Here is a 20627-nt window from a genome sequence, read left to right as displayed (position 1 = left end):
GGAAGGAGGTTTTCACCCAAGATTTGACGGTACATGGCCCCGTCCATCGTCCCTTTGATGCGGTGAAGTTGTCCTGTCCCCTTAGCAGAAAAACACCCCCAAAGCATAATGTTTCCACCTCCATGTTTGACGGTGGGGATGGTGTTCTTGGGGTCATAGGCAGCATTCCTCCTCCTCCAAACACGGCAAGTTGAGTTGATGCCAAAGAACTCCATTTTGGTCTCATCTGACCACAACACGTTCACCCAGTTGTCCTCTGAATCATTCAGATGTTCATTGGCAAACTTCAGACGGGCATGTATATGTGCTTTCTTGAGCAGGGGGACCTTGCGGGCGCTGCAGGATTTCAGTCCTTCACGGCGTAGTGTGTTACCAATTGTTTTCTTGATGACTATGGTCCCAGCTGCCTTGAGATCATTGACAAGATCCTCCTGTGTAGTTCTGGGCTGATTCCTCACCGTTCTCATGATCATTGCAACTCCACGAGGTGAGATCTTGCATGGAGCCCCAGGCTGAGGGAGATTGACAGTTCTTTTGTGTTTCTTCCATTTGCGAATAATCGCAGAAACTGTAGTCACCTTCTCACCAAGCTGCTTGGCGATGGTCTTGTAGCCCATTCCAGCCTTGTGTAGGTCTACAATCTTGTCCCTGACATCCTTGGAGAGCTCTTTGGTCTTGGCCATGGTGGAGAGTTTGGAATCTGATTGATTGATTGCTTCTGTAGACAGGAATCTTTTATACAGGTAAGAAACTGACTCCCTTTAAGAGTGTGCTCCTAATCTCAGCTCGTTACCTGTATGAAAGACACCTGGGAGCCAGAAATCTTTCTGATTGAGAGGGGGTCAAATACTTATTTCCCTCATTAAAATGCAAATCAATTTATAACATTTTTGACGTGCGTTTTTCTGGATATTTTTGTTGTTATTCTGTCTCTCACTGTTCAAATAAACCTACCATTAAAATTATAGACTGATCATTTCTTTGTCAGTGGGCAAATGTACAAAATCAGCAGGGGATCAAATACTTTTTTCCCTCACTGTATATGCCATTGGATGAGGTAATGGTTGGTAGACAGTGAAGTACCAAGCATGAGATTTAAACCTTGTCTTGGGAGATCAAACTGAACGATGATTTATAGCTGATGCTGTCTAGCGATAGGATACTCCTCTTTCGGGTAAAGGATTCTTTGTAAGTTGAGAGGGGTGTATCTTGGCTATAAATGAAACTAAGAATTGTTTTGTAAGGACTCTCAGAGAATTCATTTATAGACACTGAATTGATCTGAGAGTCATTAAAGGGCTTTGGTGAAGCTTGTATATATATTAAAGATGGAATATATAATTTAACTCTGACTTGTGTGTGGTTGGCTCTCTCTCTCTCTTTATTGAGTAATACAGGAAATTACCACGACAAGCTGTACCATGATATTTGCATTGCTACTAAGTAAACCTCCAATTGGTCCCTACTATTCCACCCGCTAAAAGCCCTCCTCATCCCGAGTTGGGTTGTCATCCCAATGCCCGGCAGACCACCCTCGACCCCCTGTATCCCATAGCCCTGAACCGACTGGGATCCATCCTTTGAAAAGAGCACACAGTGTCATTTACCGAATTGAAGTAGATCAACTGCCAAATGCATTTCCAGCGCCCTCACCTCGATTTGTATTATATATAGCTGTGGATCATCCTCTATTGTCCCTAACATTTTTACTCCTTCGCAACAGATACACACATACACCCACACACACACACACACTCAACCCTTACCCCCCACACAACCATAAGCTCTCTTTCTCAACAATTGCACCATCCTAGATCCCAACTCAAGATAGGTCTTGATTTACAAATGCATTTACAGTTGCAGCTGCATGAGAAGGCCTGCAAGACCGCGTACAAAAAAATGGGCAGAAATTTAGAGATTTTATTAGCCATTGTCACATCCTAGATGATGGAGGTCAAATCTACACCTTTTACCCGAAACACCCACAATACAGTCACCCGCATTGACCATATTCCCAAGCATCTCCATGCAGTCCAACTTTGATTTTGACCCACTAGGGTCACAATAATATACCCCCTCTCTGAATGTCTGAGTGTGACCCCCTCCCCATGGGTTACTGCAGCTAGTGTTGCCAGCACTGCCACTGCCTGGGTGGGGGCACCCCACCGGAATCCCCACCGGCTAGGTACAAGGTCATCAAGGTTCTCGTTAGCAACTTTGAGAATTTACTTGTGTAGTATGCTCTCCCTTTAGGGGGCTTTGGCTTTGCAGGACCAACCCTGCCAAGCAGGCTCAGAATCTTGAGGGGGCAGTGCTGCTCTTGGTCTCTGACCTCATTTTGGCTGCATACAGACCGCTTACAGCAGGCACATAAAACAGTTAGGGACTTCTCCTTAGTATCTGGGTCATTCAGGTGGGTGTCTAGGGTATAGGGTCATGGACCGTACCATTAAAATAGGATCATAAATAAATAATTAGATATAATATATTTTAAAAATGTTGTTCCCCATGATAGGACAATAATACATCAAATGTATAATTTATTTTAAAACTGTTCCACCATGATAGGACAATAAATAAGACGTATAATTCATTATAAAAGTATATCCATCATCTGAACAACATTGAAAGCCCTCTCATACCCCAGCTCACAGCAATACATTGGCTCTGGGATATACAACCATTTCATTACTCACTCACTCAACTTTCCAAACATAACAAATAAAATCAAAAATAAACACACACCACACCATCCACACATACTGTGCCTTCCGTTTACTTAGTTGTTATCTTCACTATGTTGAATTAGTGCTTGTGTGTTCAATTAGTTATATGTGAAGATATATAGAAAATATATATTTGTTATTGTATTGTTACAATCCATAACCGGGCTAGAATTCTGTTTATTTTCCTCATCTATGAGAACTTTGTAATTGTTTTAATAACCATGGATTAGTCTTTGTGTCTCTGAACAACTGGTTATCAATATATAGTTTATCAACAACGAGAGGTACTCGTTTCGCTTTTAATCTATTTTCTTTGAAAATTGGATAGAACTTTACGCCGTTCTGCAATTTTCCTTCGGAAACTGATCATTCATGCCAATTTTGGTCCCAGCAAGTCTTTTACCCAGGCTTTTAACCATTATTTTATCTTTAAATGAAGCAAATTTGGTAACGATTGGGCGTTCATACCTTTGGCCTCTCTGTCCGAAGTGGTGTACACGTTCAAGTTGGATTTTGTCGATAGCTTTGCGTGGGATCTGAAGCGCTGTAAGGAGGAACTCTCTAACTACAGATTCAGGAACTTCCCCTTCTTTCTCCTGGATACCTGTAAGTACCAGATTATCTCTCATGGATCTAGTTTGTATGTCCAGTAAGGCTTCCCTCAGAACGGTGTTCTCCTTTTTAATTTCATTCATTTTGGTTTCAATCTTATTGACTGTCCCTTTTAGCTTGTGTGTTTCCTTCTCCAATGTCGCAGCTTTTTCATCACTCATCTCGAGGCTTGCCTTCAACTCTTTTATATCCTTACTAATTAATTCAAGTATACCCAATTTGTCATTTATTGATTTTAACAGATCGGTTTCGACCTTTAACATTCCTGGTGGTGAAAATATTAAATCGTCTGTGTCTGTAGAAGAGTCACGTTTTCGTTTTGAAATCGGTTCCCCTGTCTTACTCTCCGTCATGTTTGGGTGTTGCTTGTTTTTGTAATATTTGTCAATAAATGTCTCTAGTCTTAAGATTTGTTTTGTGTTATTATCCAGATTGAAGGTTATCACCCACCAGATTATGTAGTGCTAATATTTTAGGCTAACTTGCCGATATTGAATATTACGTTTTATCTTGAGGTGCTCTACATAACTTTGTTCAGTCCGCCATTACCTTTACATCCGCCTGCTAAATAGTTAGTCTGGGTAGCTATTAAGTATTTAACTATCTGCATTGACCCATTTAGCACTAACTATTTTGACTCGCTGCTGCTACTGTTTATCCAACCTGCAGTTGAAGTCGGAAGTTTACATACACCTTAGCCAAATACATTTAAGCTCAGTTTTTCACAATTCCTTACATTTAATCCAAGTAAAAATTCCCTGTCTTAGGTTAGTTAGGATCACCACTTTATTTTAAGAATGTGAAATGTCAGAATAATAGTAGAGAGAATGATTTATTTCAGCACATTCCCAGTGGGTCAGAAGTTTACATACACTCAATTAGTCTTTGGTAGCATTGCCTTTAAAAATGGTTTAACTTGGGTCAAACATTTCGGGTAGCCTTCCACAAGCTTCCCACAATAAGTTGGGTGAATTTTGGCCCATTCCTCCTGACAGAGCTGGTGTAACTGAGTCAGGTTTGTAGGCTTCCTTCCTCGCACACGCTTTTTCAGTTCTGCCCACAAATTTTCTATGAGTTTGAGGTCAGGGCTTTGTGATGGCCTCTCCAATACCTTGCCTTTGTTGTCCCAAAGCCATTTTGCAACAACTTTGGAAGTATGCTTGGGGTCATTGCCCATCTATTTTGTGAAGTGCACCAGTCCCTCCTGCAGCAAAGCACCCCACAACATGATGCTGCCACCCCCGTGCTTCACAGTTGGGATAGTGTTCTTCGGCTTGCAAGCATCCCCCTTTTTCCTCCAAACATAAAGATGGCCAAACAGTTCTATTTTTGTTTCATCAGACCAGAGGACATTTCTCCAAAAAGTACGATATTTGTCCCCCTGTGCAGTTGCAAACCGTAGTCTGGCTTTTTTATGGCAGTTTTGGAGCAGTGGCTTCTTTTTTGCTGAGCGGTCTTTCAGTTTATGTCGATTTAGGAGTCGTTTTACTGTGGATATAGATACTTTTGTACCTGTTTCCTCCAGCATCTTCACAAGGTCCTTTGCTGTTGTTCTGGGAATGATTTCCACTTTTCGCACTAAAGTACATTCATCTCCAGGAGACAGAACGCGTCTCCTTCCTGAGCAGTATGACGGCTGCTTGGTCCCATGGCGTTTATACGTGCGTACTATTGTTTGTACAGATGAACATGGTACCTTCAGGTGTTTGGAAATTGTTCACAAGGATGAACCAGATTTGTGGAGGTCTACAATTTTTTTTCTGAGGTCTTGGCTGATTTCTTTAGATTTTCCCTAATTACTTGTGTCATGCACAAAGTAGATGTCCTAACCAACTTGCCAAAACTATTGTCACGACTTCCGCCGAAGTTGGCTCCCCTGCCTGTTCGGGCGGTGCTCGGCGGTCGTCGTCACCGTCCTACTAGCCGCCACCGATCCCTTTTTCGTTTGTCTGTTTGTTTTGTCTTATTAGTTCCACCTGTGTTTCTGTTGTTTTCGGTTAATGAGCTCCCCTATATTTAGTAGGTAGACCCGCCCTTGTTTTGTGCGGGATTGTCTTTATTTTGTTACGTGTGTGCATTGTAGGCTGAGGTGTATTTTCTTTCTTTCACTTGACACCCTGTGGTTTTTGGGTTGTCACGTTATATGTCCGCGCCCTGTATTTGCTTATATTTTATGTTTGCTGCGCCCACCTAGTTCCTGCACCCACCTAGTCCCGCGTGACAACTATAGTTTGTTATCAAGAATTTTGTGGAGTGGTTGAAAAACAAGTTTTAATGACTAAGTGTATGTAAACTTCCGACTTCAACTGTACATACCTCAATTACATTGTACCCCTGCACATAGAATTGGCACTAGTACCTCATGTATATAGTCAGGCTATCGTTACTCATTGTGTATTTATTCCTTGTGTTATTGTTTTTCTATTATTTAAAAAAATGTCTCTCTGCATAAGTAATCATTTCACTGTTAGTCTACACCTGTTATTTACTAAGCATGTGAGTTGCTTCTTTCCTGGACATCGGTAGCTCAGTGCAGTCAAGCAAAAACTACACCGTTGAGGTTTAAAGATATGATGACAATTTCAGAATGTAACAGGCTTTTACTTCAATTTCATCAGGTTAAAACTCAATAAAGCAAGTCTCAAAAAGAAGAAAAATGTCTGTACATTTCAGCTGTTTCAAAAACATTGCCCAACTATTACATGTTTTCACTGCTGGCTCATCGAGACAACAGGAGACAACTGTTTTCATTGCCCTGCTTAGAGGGGGGCAACTGTCAGGTTATTCTCCTGTGCTTCCTCCGGATGTAGCGGTTGAGTTGTGACAAGTTCGCAACTTTACATTGCAGTAAAATGTGTAGTCAAGGTTATTTTTGCGAAAAGTCTAGTTAGTGTGAAGACCCTCTAATTCTTGTAAATCATCATAGGGAGTTATGTGAAAAATGTACCTTTGTGTTCAAGGGGGCCCTAACAACACATGTTGCATACAATGGTTTCAGCAGTGTCTTTTACACTCGATCAAGATTCTTGATTTTTTGTGATTTTGATCTTTGTGAACTCAAATCCAGTCTTATGTAGGTCAGAAAAGGGGACCAACTGTAACAGTGTCCCTTTCCTGCAGTCACTTACCAAAACCGCCCTTTTTGGCCCCAAAGGGGGATTATTAATAATTTTCATAATGAATCAAATAAAAAAATAACCCATGGAAATCTGGTGTTTCAGTCTTCTGTGATGTACTGTACAGTGGGGAGAACAAGTATTTGATACACTGCCGATTTTGCAGGTTTTCCTACTTACAAAGCATGTAGAGGTCTGTAATTTTTATCATAGGTACACTTCAACTATGAGAGAAGGAATCTAAAACAAAAATCCAGAAAATCACATTGTATGATTTTTAAGTAATTAATTTGCATTTTATTGCATGACATAAGTATTTGATACATCAGAAAAGCAGAACTTAATATTTGGTACAGAAACCTTTGTTTGCAATTACAGAGATCATACGTTTCCTGTAGTTCTTGACTAGGTTTGCACACACTGCAGCAGGGATTTTGGCCCACTCCTCCCTACAGATCTTCTCCAGATCCTTCAGGTTTCGGGGCTGTCGCTGGGCAATACGGACTTTCAGCTCCCTCCAAAGATTTTCTATTGGGTTCAGGTCTGGAGACTGGCTAGGCCACTCCAGGACCTTGAGATGCTTCTTACGGAGCCACTCCTTAGTTGCCATGGCTGTGTGCTTCGTGTCGTTGTCATGCTGGAAGACCCAGCCACGACCCATCTTCAATGCTCTTACTGAGGGAAGGAGGTTGTTGGCCAAGATCTCGCGATACATGGCCCCATCCATCCTCCCCTCAATACGGTGCAGTCGTCCTGTCCCCTTTGCAGAAAAGCATCCCCAAAGAATGATGTTTCCACCTCCATGCTTCACGGTTGGGATGGTATTCTTGGGGTTGTACTCATCCTTCTTCTTCCTCCAAACACGGCGAGTGGAGTTAGACCAAAAAGCTCTATTTTTGTCTCATCAGACCACATGACCTTCTCCCATTCCTCCTCTGGATCATCCAGATGGTCATTGGCAAACTTCAGACGGGCCTGGACATGCACTGGCTTAAGCAGGGGGACCTTGCGTGCGCTGCAGGATTTTAATCCATGACGGCGTAGTGTGTTACTAATGGTTTTCTTTGAGACTGTGGTCCCAGCTCTCTTCAGGTCATTGACCAGGTCCTGCCGTGTAGTTCTGGGCTGATCCCTCACCTTCCTCATGATCATTGATGCCCCACGAGGTGAAATCTTGCATGGAGCCCCAGACCGAGGGTGATTGACCGTCATCTTGAACTTCTTCCATTTTCTAATAATTGCGCCAACAGTTGTTTCCTTCTCACCAAGCTGCTTGCCTATTGTCCTGTAGCCCATCCCAGCCTTGTGCAGGTCTACAATTTTATCCCTGATGTCCTTACACAGCTCTCTGGTCTTGGCCATTGTGGAGAGGTTGGAATCTGTTTGATTGAGTGTGTGGACAGGTGTCTTTTATACAGGTAACGAGTTCAAACAGGTGCAGTTAATACAGGTAATGAGTGGAGAACAGGAGGGCTTTTTAAAGAAAAACTAACAGGTCTGTGAGAGCCGGAATTCTTACTGGTTGGTAGGTGATCAAATACTTATGTCATGCAATAAAATGCAAATTAATTATTTAAAAATCATACAATGTGATTTTCTGGATTTTTGTTTTAGATTCCGTCTCTCACAGTTGAAGTGTACCTATGATAAAAATGACAGACCTCTACATGCTTTGTAAGTAGGAAAACCTGCAAAATCGGCAGTGTATCAAATACTTGTTCTCCCCACTGTATATAACGTGTAATATTGGGATGCAAACTCAAAATTGAATACATTTCAACTCTATATCTGTCACATTGGTATGAAGAGTTGGGAGACAGGCACAGGAATGTATAATAGGGGTTTTTATTACCCCAAATTACAGCGTGCCATGTAAAGGCACGGGGACGAAGACCAGGGATCCGTGACAGTACCCCCGCCTGTGCAGCGCAACGACACCGGCCTCGAGGACGATCACAGGAACGCAGTGCGGGCCGATCAGGACCTGATGCAGCTGCCGAAGATGCGTCGTCATTGGACGGGCCAGTTGCCGCTGCCGAAGTTGCGGCGGCGTCAGATGGACCATTAGCAGTGGCGTCGGATGGGCCATTCCCGCTGTCTCCCTTATTGGTCGATTATTCTATCACGTCAGTATGAATGATTTGGGAGACAGGCGCAGGAATGCGTAATAGGATTTTTTATTTCACCCAAATTACGGTGTGCCGTGTAAAGGCACGGGACGAAGACCAAACAAACACTATACAAAACACAGGGTTGAAACCCAAACAAAAGAGCGAGGAATACCTCAAATAAATACACAATCGCACAATGATTATCACAGGGGACAAAAACCGTAATCATCTGCACAATACAAGTGGCACAAAAGCCAAAACAACACTCCACAGGTACTCACACGCACCAAGGGACATTGTAACAATAATCTACAGCCCAATGGAACCAAAGGGCACACTTATACAAGTACTAATCAGTGGGAATAGGGGACAGGTGTGCGTAATGAAAGTTCCCGGAGGGATCCGTGACATTATCTGACATGGTACAGGTGTCTTCTTTTTTTAAGCCCATAACCATGTGTGTGAGGTGTATAAGTTTGTTTCAAAGTAGATTTGTTTAAGACTACCAAGAATCACTCTGTGTGACCCTGATTTAGCCTACTGTAGTAATTAACCAACAGCTACATAGCCACCTAAACAATGCTGCTCACAGCTCAGCTCGAAGACAGTTTCATGTCTACAGATATTGTTCTCTTAGGAAGATAAGAGGTGAACTGTGTGACTGAAAAGCTCAAAGCATTTTCTATCCTCTTGGAGTCTGTTGTACTGCTATATAGCACATTTTCGATTCTTCTGCCATATTTATATTTATAGTTTATAGTGCATATAATACACTGTGATGGAATTTATACCTCATATAATACACCATATGATATCACTGATTGTCATGAGAACCTGAAATCAGTCAAAAATACCCTATTCACAATGAGTGCGTATCTCAAGCAGCCTACGGATGCTGTGACTGTCTATATGATTAGATTTGGTTGAAGTGTGTCATCATTAGGGTTGATTAGATGTTTAAGAGCATTACAGGTGGCGTCTGTGACACAAATACTGTAGACCTTCTCCTATTACGAATTCATTCCAATTATATCCCGCAGTTGTACAGCTGTGTTGTCGTCTCCACTTTTAGCTTCCCTTCCTCCACTCTATCTATGCCTATTGACTCTGCTCATCCTCGAACGCTTTCATGTGGAAACTTAGTCTGAAGTTGTTTGATTTTCTCTTACCCTACTCTAATTTTGCTCAAACGAAAACTCAATTTGTCGTTGAAAAGTGTCTTACCTGAAAAGCTTATAAATATAATAAAAAAACAGGATGTTAAGAAAATAAAGTGGAAGGTCTTAATGTGTCTTGTAGGGATTATGGGCACAGAGAAGGGAGAGTACTATGCTTGCATTTGTAAATGGGATCTTGTTTTTGTGTAGTACCTGTTAGCATTGCATTTGCTTCACGTTGTGTACTTACATTATTCATGGCGGATGGAAAACAGGGTGGTGCGGCAGGTGCCGCTTCTCATACGAATGCTGTTATTTTATCTAAAACATCAGGTGTACCCCGACCGCCGCTAAGTAAATCATGCAAAGAGTTAAAGCGCAACTATGTGTTTTATCTCCAGTACTTTGCCATGATTGTCAGTTATGTAGCTGCTCTACTGATAATCTCAGTGCGTCCTTGCTGGGATGACACAATCAGTCTACTACCGGAGAATACCAACACTAAACACATTGGTTCACCGTTCCACGGGAGCGGACAGCACACAGCACACCATAATGTTCTGAATAATGGCCAAGTCTACCTCGCTCCCTATTCCACTGAACCGCTTAGGCGTAACAAACACAAGTCCAACATTTTTCGGAAACTTTTAAACTACCTGTTCACTACCCTCCTACTCTCCGGGGATGTGCAACTCAATCCTGGGCCTAACATCACCGAGCCAGCGATACTCACCAGAGTGGAAAGCAGTGGATGGCCTTGTCCACTGATCGTTGCAGCTGTGGAAGTGGGTGAGTGCTATGGTCCAATGGTTTCTCTCGACTCACCCGGCTCCAGGATAGATTTTGACTCTTCATACATACCCAAGTCGCTATATGCGATCCCTGACTCAGCTTCTGGTACGCAAGCTGTTTTAATTAGTTCCCCGCATCCAGTGCAGGCGGGAGGGATTGTTAATTGCGCTACCGAACTGCCCCTAATCAAAACGAAACAAAACGGCCTAAACCCAGCCGTCAGAAAACACAGAAAATTTAACTTTTTTCAATGTGTCAATCACTCTCGAGTCATCTGGGACCCACGAACTGAGCCCAAGGGACTACTAGGGGGGCACTTGAACATTCGTAGAGTCATTCCAAAAAGTGATCAAATTCTACATCTACTCAGACTCCAACCTTGACTTGCTCTGCCTCTCAGAGACATGGCTCCATAAAAACTTTCCATATGCTGCTTTGATTGTGCCTAGCTACAATGTTTTCAGGAGAGACAGGATTGAAGGAAGAGGAGGGGGTGTGATGATTTATATCAAAGAACATATCCGATGTAAACAAATTGAGTGGTCATGTGATAATGTACTACAATGTATTGGCTGAACTTTACACTGTCTCCCCAAATGTCTTTTACCCTTATTGGAATGTATAGGCCACCTTCCACCAAAAATGTGTTTTTTGATCAGTTTAATAACATGCTTAGGGAATGTGATTTTGGGAAAGAGGTCATCTTAATGGGAGATTTTAATATTAATTATGAAGACAAGTCTAGTAGGAAAACCCTCAAACGGATCACTAATACTTTTGACCTTACACAGCTAGTTAAAGGGCCAACCAGGGTGACTTGTTGCTCTAAAACACAGATTGATTTGGTGTTCAGTAATAAACCAGAGAGAGTGACTAAATCATTCAATATGGTTACTGGGCTATCTGATCATAATCTGACACTTATAGCCAGAAAGCTGTCTAAGAGCAGGTTTAACTTTTACTGCCTCAGAAACCCGGATCCGGGAGCACCCCCCACCCCCCACACACTGATTAGCATAGATAGCATAGCTTCAGAAGTAGATAGTAGCATCTAAATATCATTAAATCACAAGTCCAAGACACCAGATGAAAGATACAGATCTTGTGAATAAAGCCACCATTTCAGATTTTTAAAATGTTTTACAGGGAAGACAAAATATGTAAATCTATTAGCTAAACACGTTAGCAAAATACACCACTATTCTAACTCCATCAGTTTCTTACTCCTTCAGGTGCTATCACCAATTCGGCTCAACTAAGATATTGATAGCCAATAACCTATAAAAAAAACCATCAGATGACAGTCTGATAACATATTCATGGTATAGGATAGTTTTTGTTAGAAAAAAGTGCATATTTCAGGTAGAAATCACAGTTTACAATTGCACCGACCATCACAAATCCACTAGAATTACTAGATAGAGCAACGTGTATGACCAATTTACTCATCATAAAACATTTCATAAAAATAGACAAAGCATAGCAATGGAAAGACCCAGTTCTTGTGATTTCAGACCATATTTCAGATTTTCTAAGCGTTTTTCAGCGAAAACACAATAAATCGATAAGTTAGCATACTACATGTTCCAACGTTACCAGAGCATCGATTCCAGCCAAAGAGCGCTATAACGTAACCACCGCCAAAAGATATTAATTTTTTCACTAACCTTCTCAGAATTCTTCCGATGACACTCCTGTAACATCATTTTACAACATACATATACAGTTTGTTCGAAAAGGTGCATATTTAGCCATACAAAACCGTGGTTACACAATGAAAATACTAGGAAATCAAGCCTCAATATGTCTGACGTCATCTATCAGAGTGATCTAGTTTAATTAAAAGCTAATCATATACTTGACTAAAAAATACAGGGTTGACAGGAATCGAAAGACAAATTAGTTCTTAATGCAACCGCTGATTTACATTTTTTAAATTATCCTTACTTTTCAATACAGGGTTGGCCAAGTGAAGCTATACCAAACAAAATGGCGATGTATGCGTTTAAAATATTTCGACAGAAACACGGTTTATCATATTAAATATTGCTTACTTTGAGCTGATCTTCCATCATATTCTTGGGCAATGTATCCTTTCTATGTTATAAACGTCTTTTGGTCGATAGATGTCCTCTGTCCTTCGAAATGTCCATCACCAACGACCGACACCCTAAAGCGTGTCCAAACTTTCAGAGTGCACGACAAAGAAATTCCTCAAAATCGCACTAAACGGATATAAATTGATATAAAACGGTTAAAATTCACTACATTATGATGTTTTTAACAACTATAACGACTGAAAACATGACCGGAGAAATACTGCTGGTTAGAAAACGATTTGGAACGAGGCAGGTCCGATGGCCTTCACGCTTGAGGCGCACGTTGAGAAAGAGGGGTCTCTGTACATTTTTGTCATTTATAATGGCTGTGAACGTCCCATAGACTTCATTGAAAACGTGATGACGTACAGACACCCAGAGGAAGACGTAGGTAGTGTCGGTTTCTTCATAGCATTCACTGTGGCCTTATAAACAGACCCCAGATCAGAGGTAAAAATTTCTGAAATCTGAACCCTGTCATGAAAAGTGCTGTAGAAATTGTTCTGTACCACTCAGAGACAAAATTTCAACTCCTATAGAAACTATAGACTGTTTTCTATCCAATAATAACAATAATATGCATATTGTACGATCAAGAATTGAGTACGAGGCAGTTTAATTTGGAAATGTAAAAAAAAAAATAATGCTAACAGCTCCCCCTATTGACAAAAGGTTAACCTCTCTACTGTTAGAAAGCCGGATCAACTAAGAATACGAAATTAAAGGAATTAACTGGAATGATCTCTTGTCCGATACAGACGTGGAAGCTGATAGTCAGGGTTTTCTATCCACAATCCAGACTACAATAAATGGTTTCCTAAAGAAAATCAAATCCAAACCTGGCCAAAAGAGCACTCTTCCTTGGCTAAATGGAGAAATCTGGAAATTGATGAAAGAACAAGATTATGCTCTAAAAATAGCCCTAAGATCCAAATTAGAGCATGACAGACGTAGGTTTACCATGTTGAGAAATAAGGTGATGAAAGAAATCAGACAGGCCAAGGCAAACTTTTTTATTAACATAATTGGTGAAGCAAAGGGAAATTCTAAATTGATCTGGGAGAATCTAAAAAAGTTAACAGGGAAAGACCATAGTAACACTGCAAAAAGACTAAAAATCATGGTGAATAACAATCTAACACAGGATGCAGTCGAAATAGCAATAGCCTTCAATTCCTACTTTATTGACTCTGTCAGGGTACTGACACAGAACCCCTCCACTGGTTTCTTGGGCTCAGTGCCAGTGTATGACACTCAACCTGTCTTCATCATAAGGGAGCCCAATAGCCATCATCACTGTTACATCCTCAGAAAGCATGAGCTCCTGAGTTGGGAAAATCTTGTGCAATACACCGACGCATGTCTTGTATTCAAGATCCTAAATGGCCTGGCTCCCCCTCCACTCAGTATTTTTGTTAAACAGAAAACCCAAATATATGGCAGCAGATCCACAAGGTCTGCCATGAGAGGTGACTGTATAGCACCTTTAGTAAATCCGCTTTCTCTGTGAGAGCTTCCCATGTCTGGAATACACTGCCATCAGACACACATAACTGCACCACATATCACACTTTCACAAAATGCTTGAAGACATGGCTAAAGTTCCATCAGATTGTGAACATAATCCTTAGCTGTGTATTGCCGCTTTCCATGTTGTCTGTTGTCTGTAGCTTGTGAGGTGTGGAAACACTTTGTTGCTTTTATGAATTTTGTCTTACTGCTTTTTGTTCTATGTTGCTCTGTCTGTATGCTACGTCGTGCTTGTCCTATGTTGCTCTGTCTGTATGCTATGTCTTGCTTGTCCTATGTTGCTCTGCGTGTGCTCACTGCTCAATGGTTGTTTATATTGTAATTGTTTTTAATAACCTGCCCAGGGACTACGGTTGAAAATTAGCCGGCTGGCTAAAACCGGCACTTTTACTGAAACGTTGATTAAAGTGCACTGTCCCTGTAAAAATAAAATAAATTCAACTCAACTCAAATACAGTATACTGTATTCCAAGGCTTCAGGGGAGAGTGGGGTAAGTTTAAGCATTTTTTAAATTCAGCATCACTCCGTCAAGGGAAATATAGTATTATTTCTACCAAAGATATCTACATATATTTCAGGATGTTGTGTATCCCTGGAAATAACCTGAATTCATGTAACCATTACAGTTATGAAAACATAGCTTATCCCCAAAAAAGTGTTCTCTTGATACAACTTATAGGGTAAATTGAGCCGCGGGACAGAGTGTGCAAAGCTTTGAAGATTCTCAAATATAAAATATATGTTGGTTTAACACTTTTTTGGTTACTAAATGATCCCATGTGCTATTTTATAGTTTTGATGTCTTCACTTTTATAATACAATGTAGAAAATAGTACAAATAAAGAAAAACCCTTGAATGAGTGTCGTGGCTGAATCAGAATTAGTTAGGTAACATAGATAAATAAGATGTTTTATTTTATTCTTGTCATTAGAATGTCTTCTTTTGGACTATACTGTTGGCAGTTGCAGTTATCCCTTCTCAGCTAGGGCTTAGTCACTTGGGGCCCAGAGAGGGGAGAGGTCAGGCTTGTCTTCATATGTCAATGTATCTGTTAAACCATGTGATGCTATGAAGAATATCAGAAGGGGAGGAGGACAGAATGGAGGCTTGTCTTCTTATGGGAATGTGTCTGTAACTATTGTATGTCCCCTCTGAGGTTGCCCGTATCTTGACCTAGTATGTGACCTAAGAGGCTCACTGTCTTTTCTGATCTTGTCCAGGGGGGGGTGTTTTTGAGATGGGCGTATCTAGAATTGACAATTGATATATGCCATTGGATGAGGTAATGTTTTGGTACCAAGCACGAGATTAGAACCTCGGTTAAAGAGACCAAACTGAACGATAATTTATAGCTAATGCTATGAATTATGGGATACTCCTCTTTCAAGTAAAAGGTCCTTTGTGAACTGTTCCTGAGATCTGTGTTTCGTCATGTGAGTTGAGATGGGTGTGTCTTGGCTATAAATGATACTAAGAATTGTTTTGTAGGGACTCTCAGAGAATTCATTTATAGACACTGAATTGATCTGAGAGTCAAAAAGGGCTATGGTGAAGCTCATATATAATTAAAGATGGACTTTATAATTTAACTCTGACTTGTGTGTGGTTGGCTCTCTCATCATTGAGTAATACAGGAAATTACCACGACATGAGTAGTTGTGTCCAAACTTTTGACTGGTACTGTATATATATTTTTTAACAATACAAATTACACATACAAACGACAACATCAGACAAGCATCAACTACATCACACCTGCTCAGACCCACATGCTCACACCGCCATCTCCAGCTCCTGCATCACTCTCCACCATATTGCCTCAAACTGCACCATTTTGTATCTCTCCGTAGCCCACACACTTTCATTTGGAAAGCTCCCCTTTGCCACCAAATTACTTTTACTGAAAGACTGGTTTATGCAAAACATCCCATGGAACTAGTGAATTCTTATTTGTATTTTAGAGTTATTTTTAAGAGAGATGAGATCTGTTCTAGACAAATACATTTACTTTAAAGACACAGAGCATCATTGTATTCTATTAGATTGCATCCAGTTAAGTTTTATCCTATTGTTTTTATGTTTTAGTAATTCTTGGCTATATTTTGACAAAAAGCAGTATCATGCTGTGAAACAAATTGGCATTGATAAGTGTCGTGGTAATTTCCTGTATTACTAAATGAGGAGAGTTTACAAACTACACACCAGTCAGAGTTATACTAAGCGATTAATTTTATTGCTTTTCTGACTTTCGTGACCATGCTAATTTGGGGCTAGCTGTTCTAGCATTGATTGATACACTCACAAAAGCTTGGATTTCTTTCGCTGTAAAGCATATTTTCAAAATTAAACTTAATCTTTAATTATATGAGCTTCACCATAGCCCTTTGACTCTCAGATCAATTCAGTGTCTATAAATTAATTCTGAGAGTCCTTACAAAAGAATACTAGTATCTTTTATAGCCAAGATACACCCCTCTCAACTCACATGACGAACCACAGATCTCAGGAACTTCACAAAGGGCCTTTTACTTGAGAGAGGAGTATCCCATAGCCAGATAGCATTAGCTATAAATTATCGTTCAGTTTGGTCTCTAAGACGAGGTTCTAATCTCGTTCTTGGTACTTCATAGTACGAAAACATTACCTCATCCAATGGCATATATCAATTGTCAACTTTAGATACTCCCATCTCAAATTACACCCCATTCCTGGACAAGCTCACTGAGGGGAGTGAGCCTCTAGATCATATACTATGAAAGATAAGTGCAACATCAGAGGGGTAATACAATGGTTCCAGACACTGCCATACTCCTCCCCCCAATGGGAAAAGGAGGGAGTGACTGGAGTACAGACATTGTGGAGCCAAGGGACAATTGGTTCCCCCTTAATCATCCTTTCACATGGTTTAACAGATACATTCACATATGAAGACAATGTTCCATTCTGACCTCTTCCTTTCTGATATTCTGCATATTACCAGACATGTAAAAGACAAGCCTGACCTCTCCCCTCTCTGGGCCCCAAGTGACTGAGCCCTAGCTGAGAAGGGAAAAGTGCAACGGTCAACAGTATAGTCCAAAGGGAGACATTCTAATGACAAGTATCTCACATAAGCATATTATGTATATAAAACATCTTATTTATCTATGTTACCCAACTAATTCTGATTCATCCCCAACATAAGCAAAGAGAAATATTGGACATTAGAGCAATTTCAATACATAATGATCAGCATCCAAATTACAAATACCATGTACTGTAGCTACAGCATCAAACAAATGCTCATATTGAATATAACAGTCACTACTGGACTTCCTGTAGTTGGAGGCAATCTCAACCTACTCTCATCTTCACATGGTGAACGAGGAGCCATTCTCGTTGTTGGATCCGTCAGTGGACTTGCGAGCTGGGATATAGAGGTCAGAGGTCATGCGTGAGGAGCGACCCGAGGGGTAGATGTACTTCCTGCCCAGGCACCACAGATCCGCCAGGATCTTCCTGAAGTGGTTCCTGAACTTGACCCCGATGAAGGCGTACAGGATGGGGTTGAGGCAGCAGTGGAGGTAGGCCACGCTCCTGGTGGTGGTGAGGGTGGTGAGGATGACCTTCTCCCCCTCACACCCCCTCTCGTGGAACAGAGCCACTGTGTGGTAGAGCAGGGCCATGTTGTAGGGCAAGTGGCACACGATGAAGACCACGACCACAGCTAGGATCACACGCACTGCCTTAAGTGAGAGAAGAAACAACAAGATAAACTTAATTGACCCTATAAGAAACATTGACTGTATTCTTATAATGAAACATTCTAATTCTATGACTGGAACTTTGGTGGATACTGGAACCTTGTGCCTCTGGGTGCTGTGGGCCCTCAGGAGGGTCCAGATGATGCTGGCATAACAGAGGACCATGACCAGGATGGGCAGGAAGAACCCCATGGTCATCTGCAGACTGGGTACCAGCACCTTTATCAGCCGGGCGGTCTTGTTACTTTCAAACTGCACCTGGCACACGGCTATAGTCTCTCCCAACCTGTTGGTCTCCTCAACCCGCTTGTTGTAGATGACTGTGGGGATAGACAGGGCTATGGCCAGAGCCCAGATGGCTGTGCAGATGAGGCGGCTGTAGATCAGGGCCCGGGAGCGGAGGCCGAAGGAGCGCCTGGCCTGGACGATGGAGATGTATCGGTCTCCACTGATGCAGGCCAGCAGGAGCATGCCACTGTACAGGTTGATGCTGTAGGCTCCTCGTAGGGCCTTAGAGAATGAAGAACATATTCTTATAATTCCATGCAATGTGGACATCTGCCTCTGACTTCACTGTAACATGAACAACATTGAAACTTCAGGAGCTATATTAGGAACTGCATCAGGAACTGCACCAAGCCTGTACCTTGCAGACCACTGAGCCCATGCTCCAGTCATGCTGCTCATTGTAGATGATGAGTGGCAGGGTCACGATGAACAGCAGATCTGCTACAGCCACGTTCAGAAGGTACACATCCGTCATGGTCTTGGCTTTCTTGTAGAAGGCATATGTGACAATCACCAACGCATTGCCACAGAGACCGAATGCACAGATGAAGGAATGGACGTAGGTCTGTATGACTATCTCCATATCACGGTTGATATTCAGGTTACAGATATATTCTATTTCGCTTTCATCAGGATAACCGTCAGTGTAGTCTTTTGTGTAATAATAATCATATTCATCTGTTTGCGTCTCATTATGCACCTCCATGTTTATCACCTGTGGAGAAAAAATATATTTCTGCAGAAAATAGTAGGCCTTCTATCATGATTTAGTTATTGAATGTCATGATGTACAATCAAGTCCATGACAAAAAAGAGAAGATATAAACATCACAGTAACTGTGAACTATTGTCTGTAGCTTCAATGTGACATGTCCTATTTTACACATACAGCAGTGAAAGTGTTCAACTGCGTAGCGCAAACCCTATTTACTGAGAAACCAACATGTCTGAGAGCTTGAGAACATCCGTTGGTTGTGAATGACCTCATTTTCTGTTGTGACCGAGAGTACATCAAGGCACGTGTAGGTGTTTAACAACTGTATTTGTCTTATCTAAAGCACTGATCAGATCCTTATCAGACCCAAGGCTAGAGAAACTAAGACACATTGTACACAGTATCTCAGATGTGTACCCACATCAACACCGATGTGACTAAAACAGGTCAACATGATGCCAGTGAAGCCTGCTTGTTGCATACAGATGAGACAAGCACATTGAGAATCAGCTCCCACAGGGTATTATCATGACTGTCATGACTTTTGTTTGATAAGAATGATAAACATGACCGAAAAGACAAATTGTGTAAAGCATTGTAAACTACACTATATTACGCACGTACTGTAGCTATTTATAAGGGATAATAGTCAAATATCTGTGGAGATGTACAGTGACATACTGTATGAGGAACAATCTGACTGCTGTGTGATATTGTCATGCTACCACTCATATGTTACACACGTGCTATGTTAAAAGACACTACCCTGTCTTTCACTCAATACATGTTCCTGTTTCATACTTAGCTTCCCAACCACACTCTAAATCTCACTGACAGCCATTTAAATGAAATGAATTGCAATATTCTCTGTGCTCAGTGTCACAATAGTGCTGGTCCACAGTGTGAAGACATTCATCTCTCAATCATCTAAGATCGGTTACGAATGAATGTGCTCATAGTGCTCAAGGATCTGCTCGTGCCTTGGAATGTAATGTGATTAATTGCAGATCCTCTTCAAATAATACAAATAATACATGGGACTTATACAGTATAGAGCTTTTCAAGGACCAAAAATTGCTTTACAACCATAGAAACAAAACAATAATCTGAGCTCTAAACGAGAGGTGGGACCAAGTCACTATTATTCGAGTCACAAGCAAGTCACAAGGTCCAAGTCCGAAGTAGAACAGGTCAAGTCCAAGTCGTGCAAGTTTTTTCAAGTCCAGTCTCAATTTAAAAAATACATATTTGTGCAATTATTTGTTCAACTACAAATCTTTGTCTTTTTATTGAGGCTACCAGACAGCCCTTTTCATTATTTTGTCCTCAACACCTTTGGATTATGTAATTGTAAAATATAGACCTTGTAGCTGTGGTAAGGGCCTGTAATCAGCAGAAGGCAGGGCAGGTTGAAGTGCTGAGTGTAGATTTATTTCCAGGTCTTGGTGATCCAATGGTGAAAGTGTCATTTATCCAAAATATACAAGTAGATTTACCAAATATTCACGGATATACACGGGCAATAGCCCAAAATAAATAACCTCTGTGTCATATACAGTGGGGAGAACAAGTATTTGATACACTGACAATTTTGCAGGTTTTCCTACTTACAAAGCATGTAGAGGTCTGTAATTTTTATCATAGGTACACTTCAACTGTGAGAGAAGGAATCTAAAACAAAAATCCAGAAAATCACATTGTATGACTTTTAATTAATTAATTTGCATTTTATTGCA

At 41.1% G+C, this 20627-nt stretch overlaps 1 protein-coding gene across 1 annotated transcript; it reads right to left on the bottom strand.

Moving 5' to 3' along the window:
- Nucleotides 1–13612: 13612 nt before the first annotated feature.
- LOC139530653 (C-C chemokine receptor type 6-like) lies at nt 13613–18950 on the bottom strand. Its single transcript, XM_071327237.1, has 3 exons — nt 18535–18950; nt 17988–18398; nt 13613–17870 (listed from the first exon to the last, which is right to left on the bottom strand). Exons 1-3 carry the CDS (start codon nt 18880–18882, stop codon nt 17496–17498), a joined length of 1134 nt encoding a protein of 377 aa, XP_071183338.1. The 5' UTR covers nt 18883–18950; the 3' UTR covers nt 13613–17495.
- Between the last annotated feature and the right edge of the window lie 1677 nt (nt 18951–20627).

Source organism: Salvelinus alpinus, chromosome 9 (assembly GCF_045679555.1).
Source record: "Salvelinus alpinus chromosome 9, SLU_Salpinus.1, whole genome shotgun sequence".
In the NCBI taxonomy this organism is placed as follows: Eukaryota; Metazoa; Chordata; class Actinopteri; order Salmoniformes; family Salmonidae; genus Salvelinus; species Salvelinus alpinus.
The sequence above is the reverse complement of the archived record's forward strand: the minus strand, read 5'-3'. Positions and strand labels throughout refer to the sequence as shown.

Coding starts and splice junctions, on each gene's coding strand:
- LOC139530653 (XM_071327237.1), bottom strand. CDS start 18,882: ATGGAGGTGCATAATGAGACGCAAACAGATGAATATGATTATTATTAC. Junction 18,399..18,534: donor TGGGCTCAGTGGTCTGCAAG/GTACAGGCTTGG, acceptor TCATTCTCTAAG/GCCCTACGAGGAGCCTACAG. Junction 17,871..17,987: donor ACAGCACCCAGAGGCACAAG/GTTCCAGTATCC, acceptor CTCTCACTTAAG/GCAGTGCGTGTGATCCTAGC.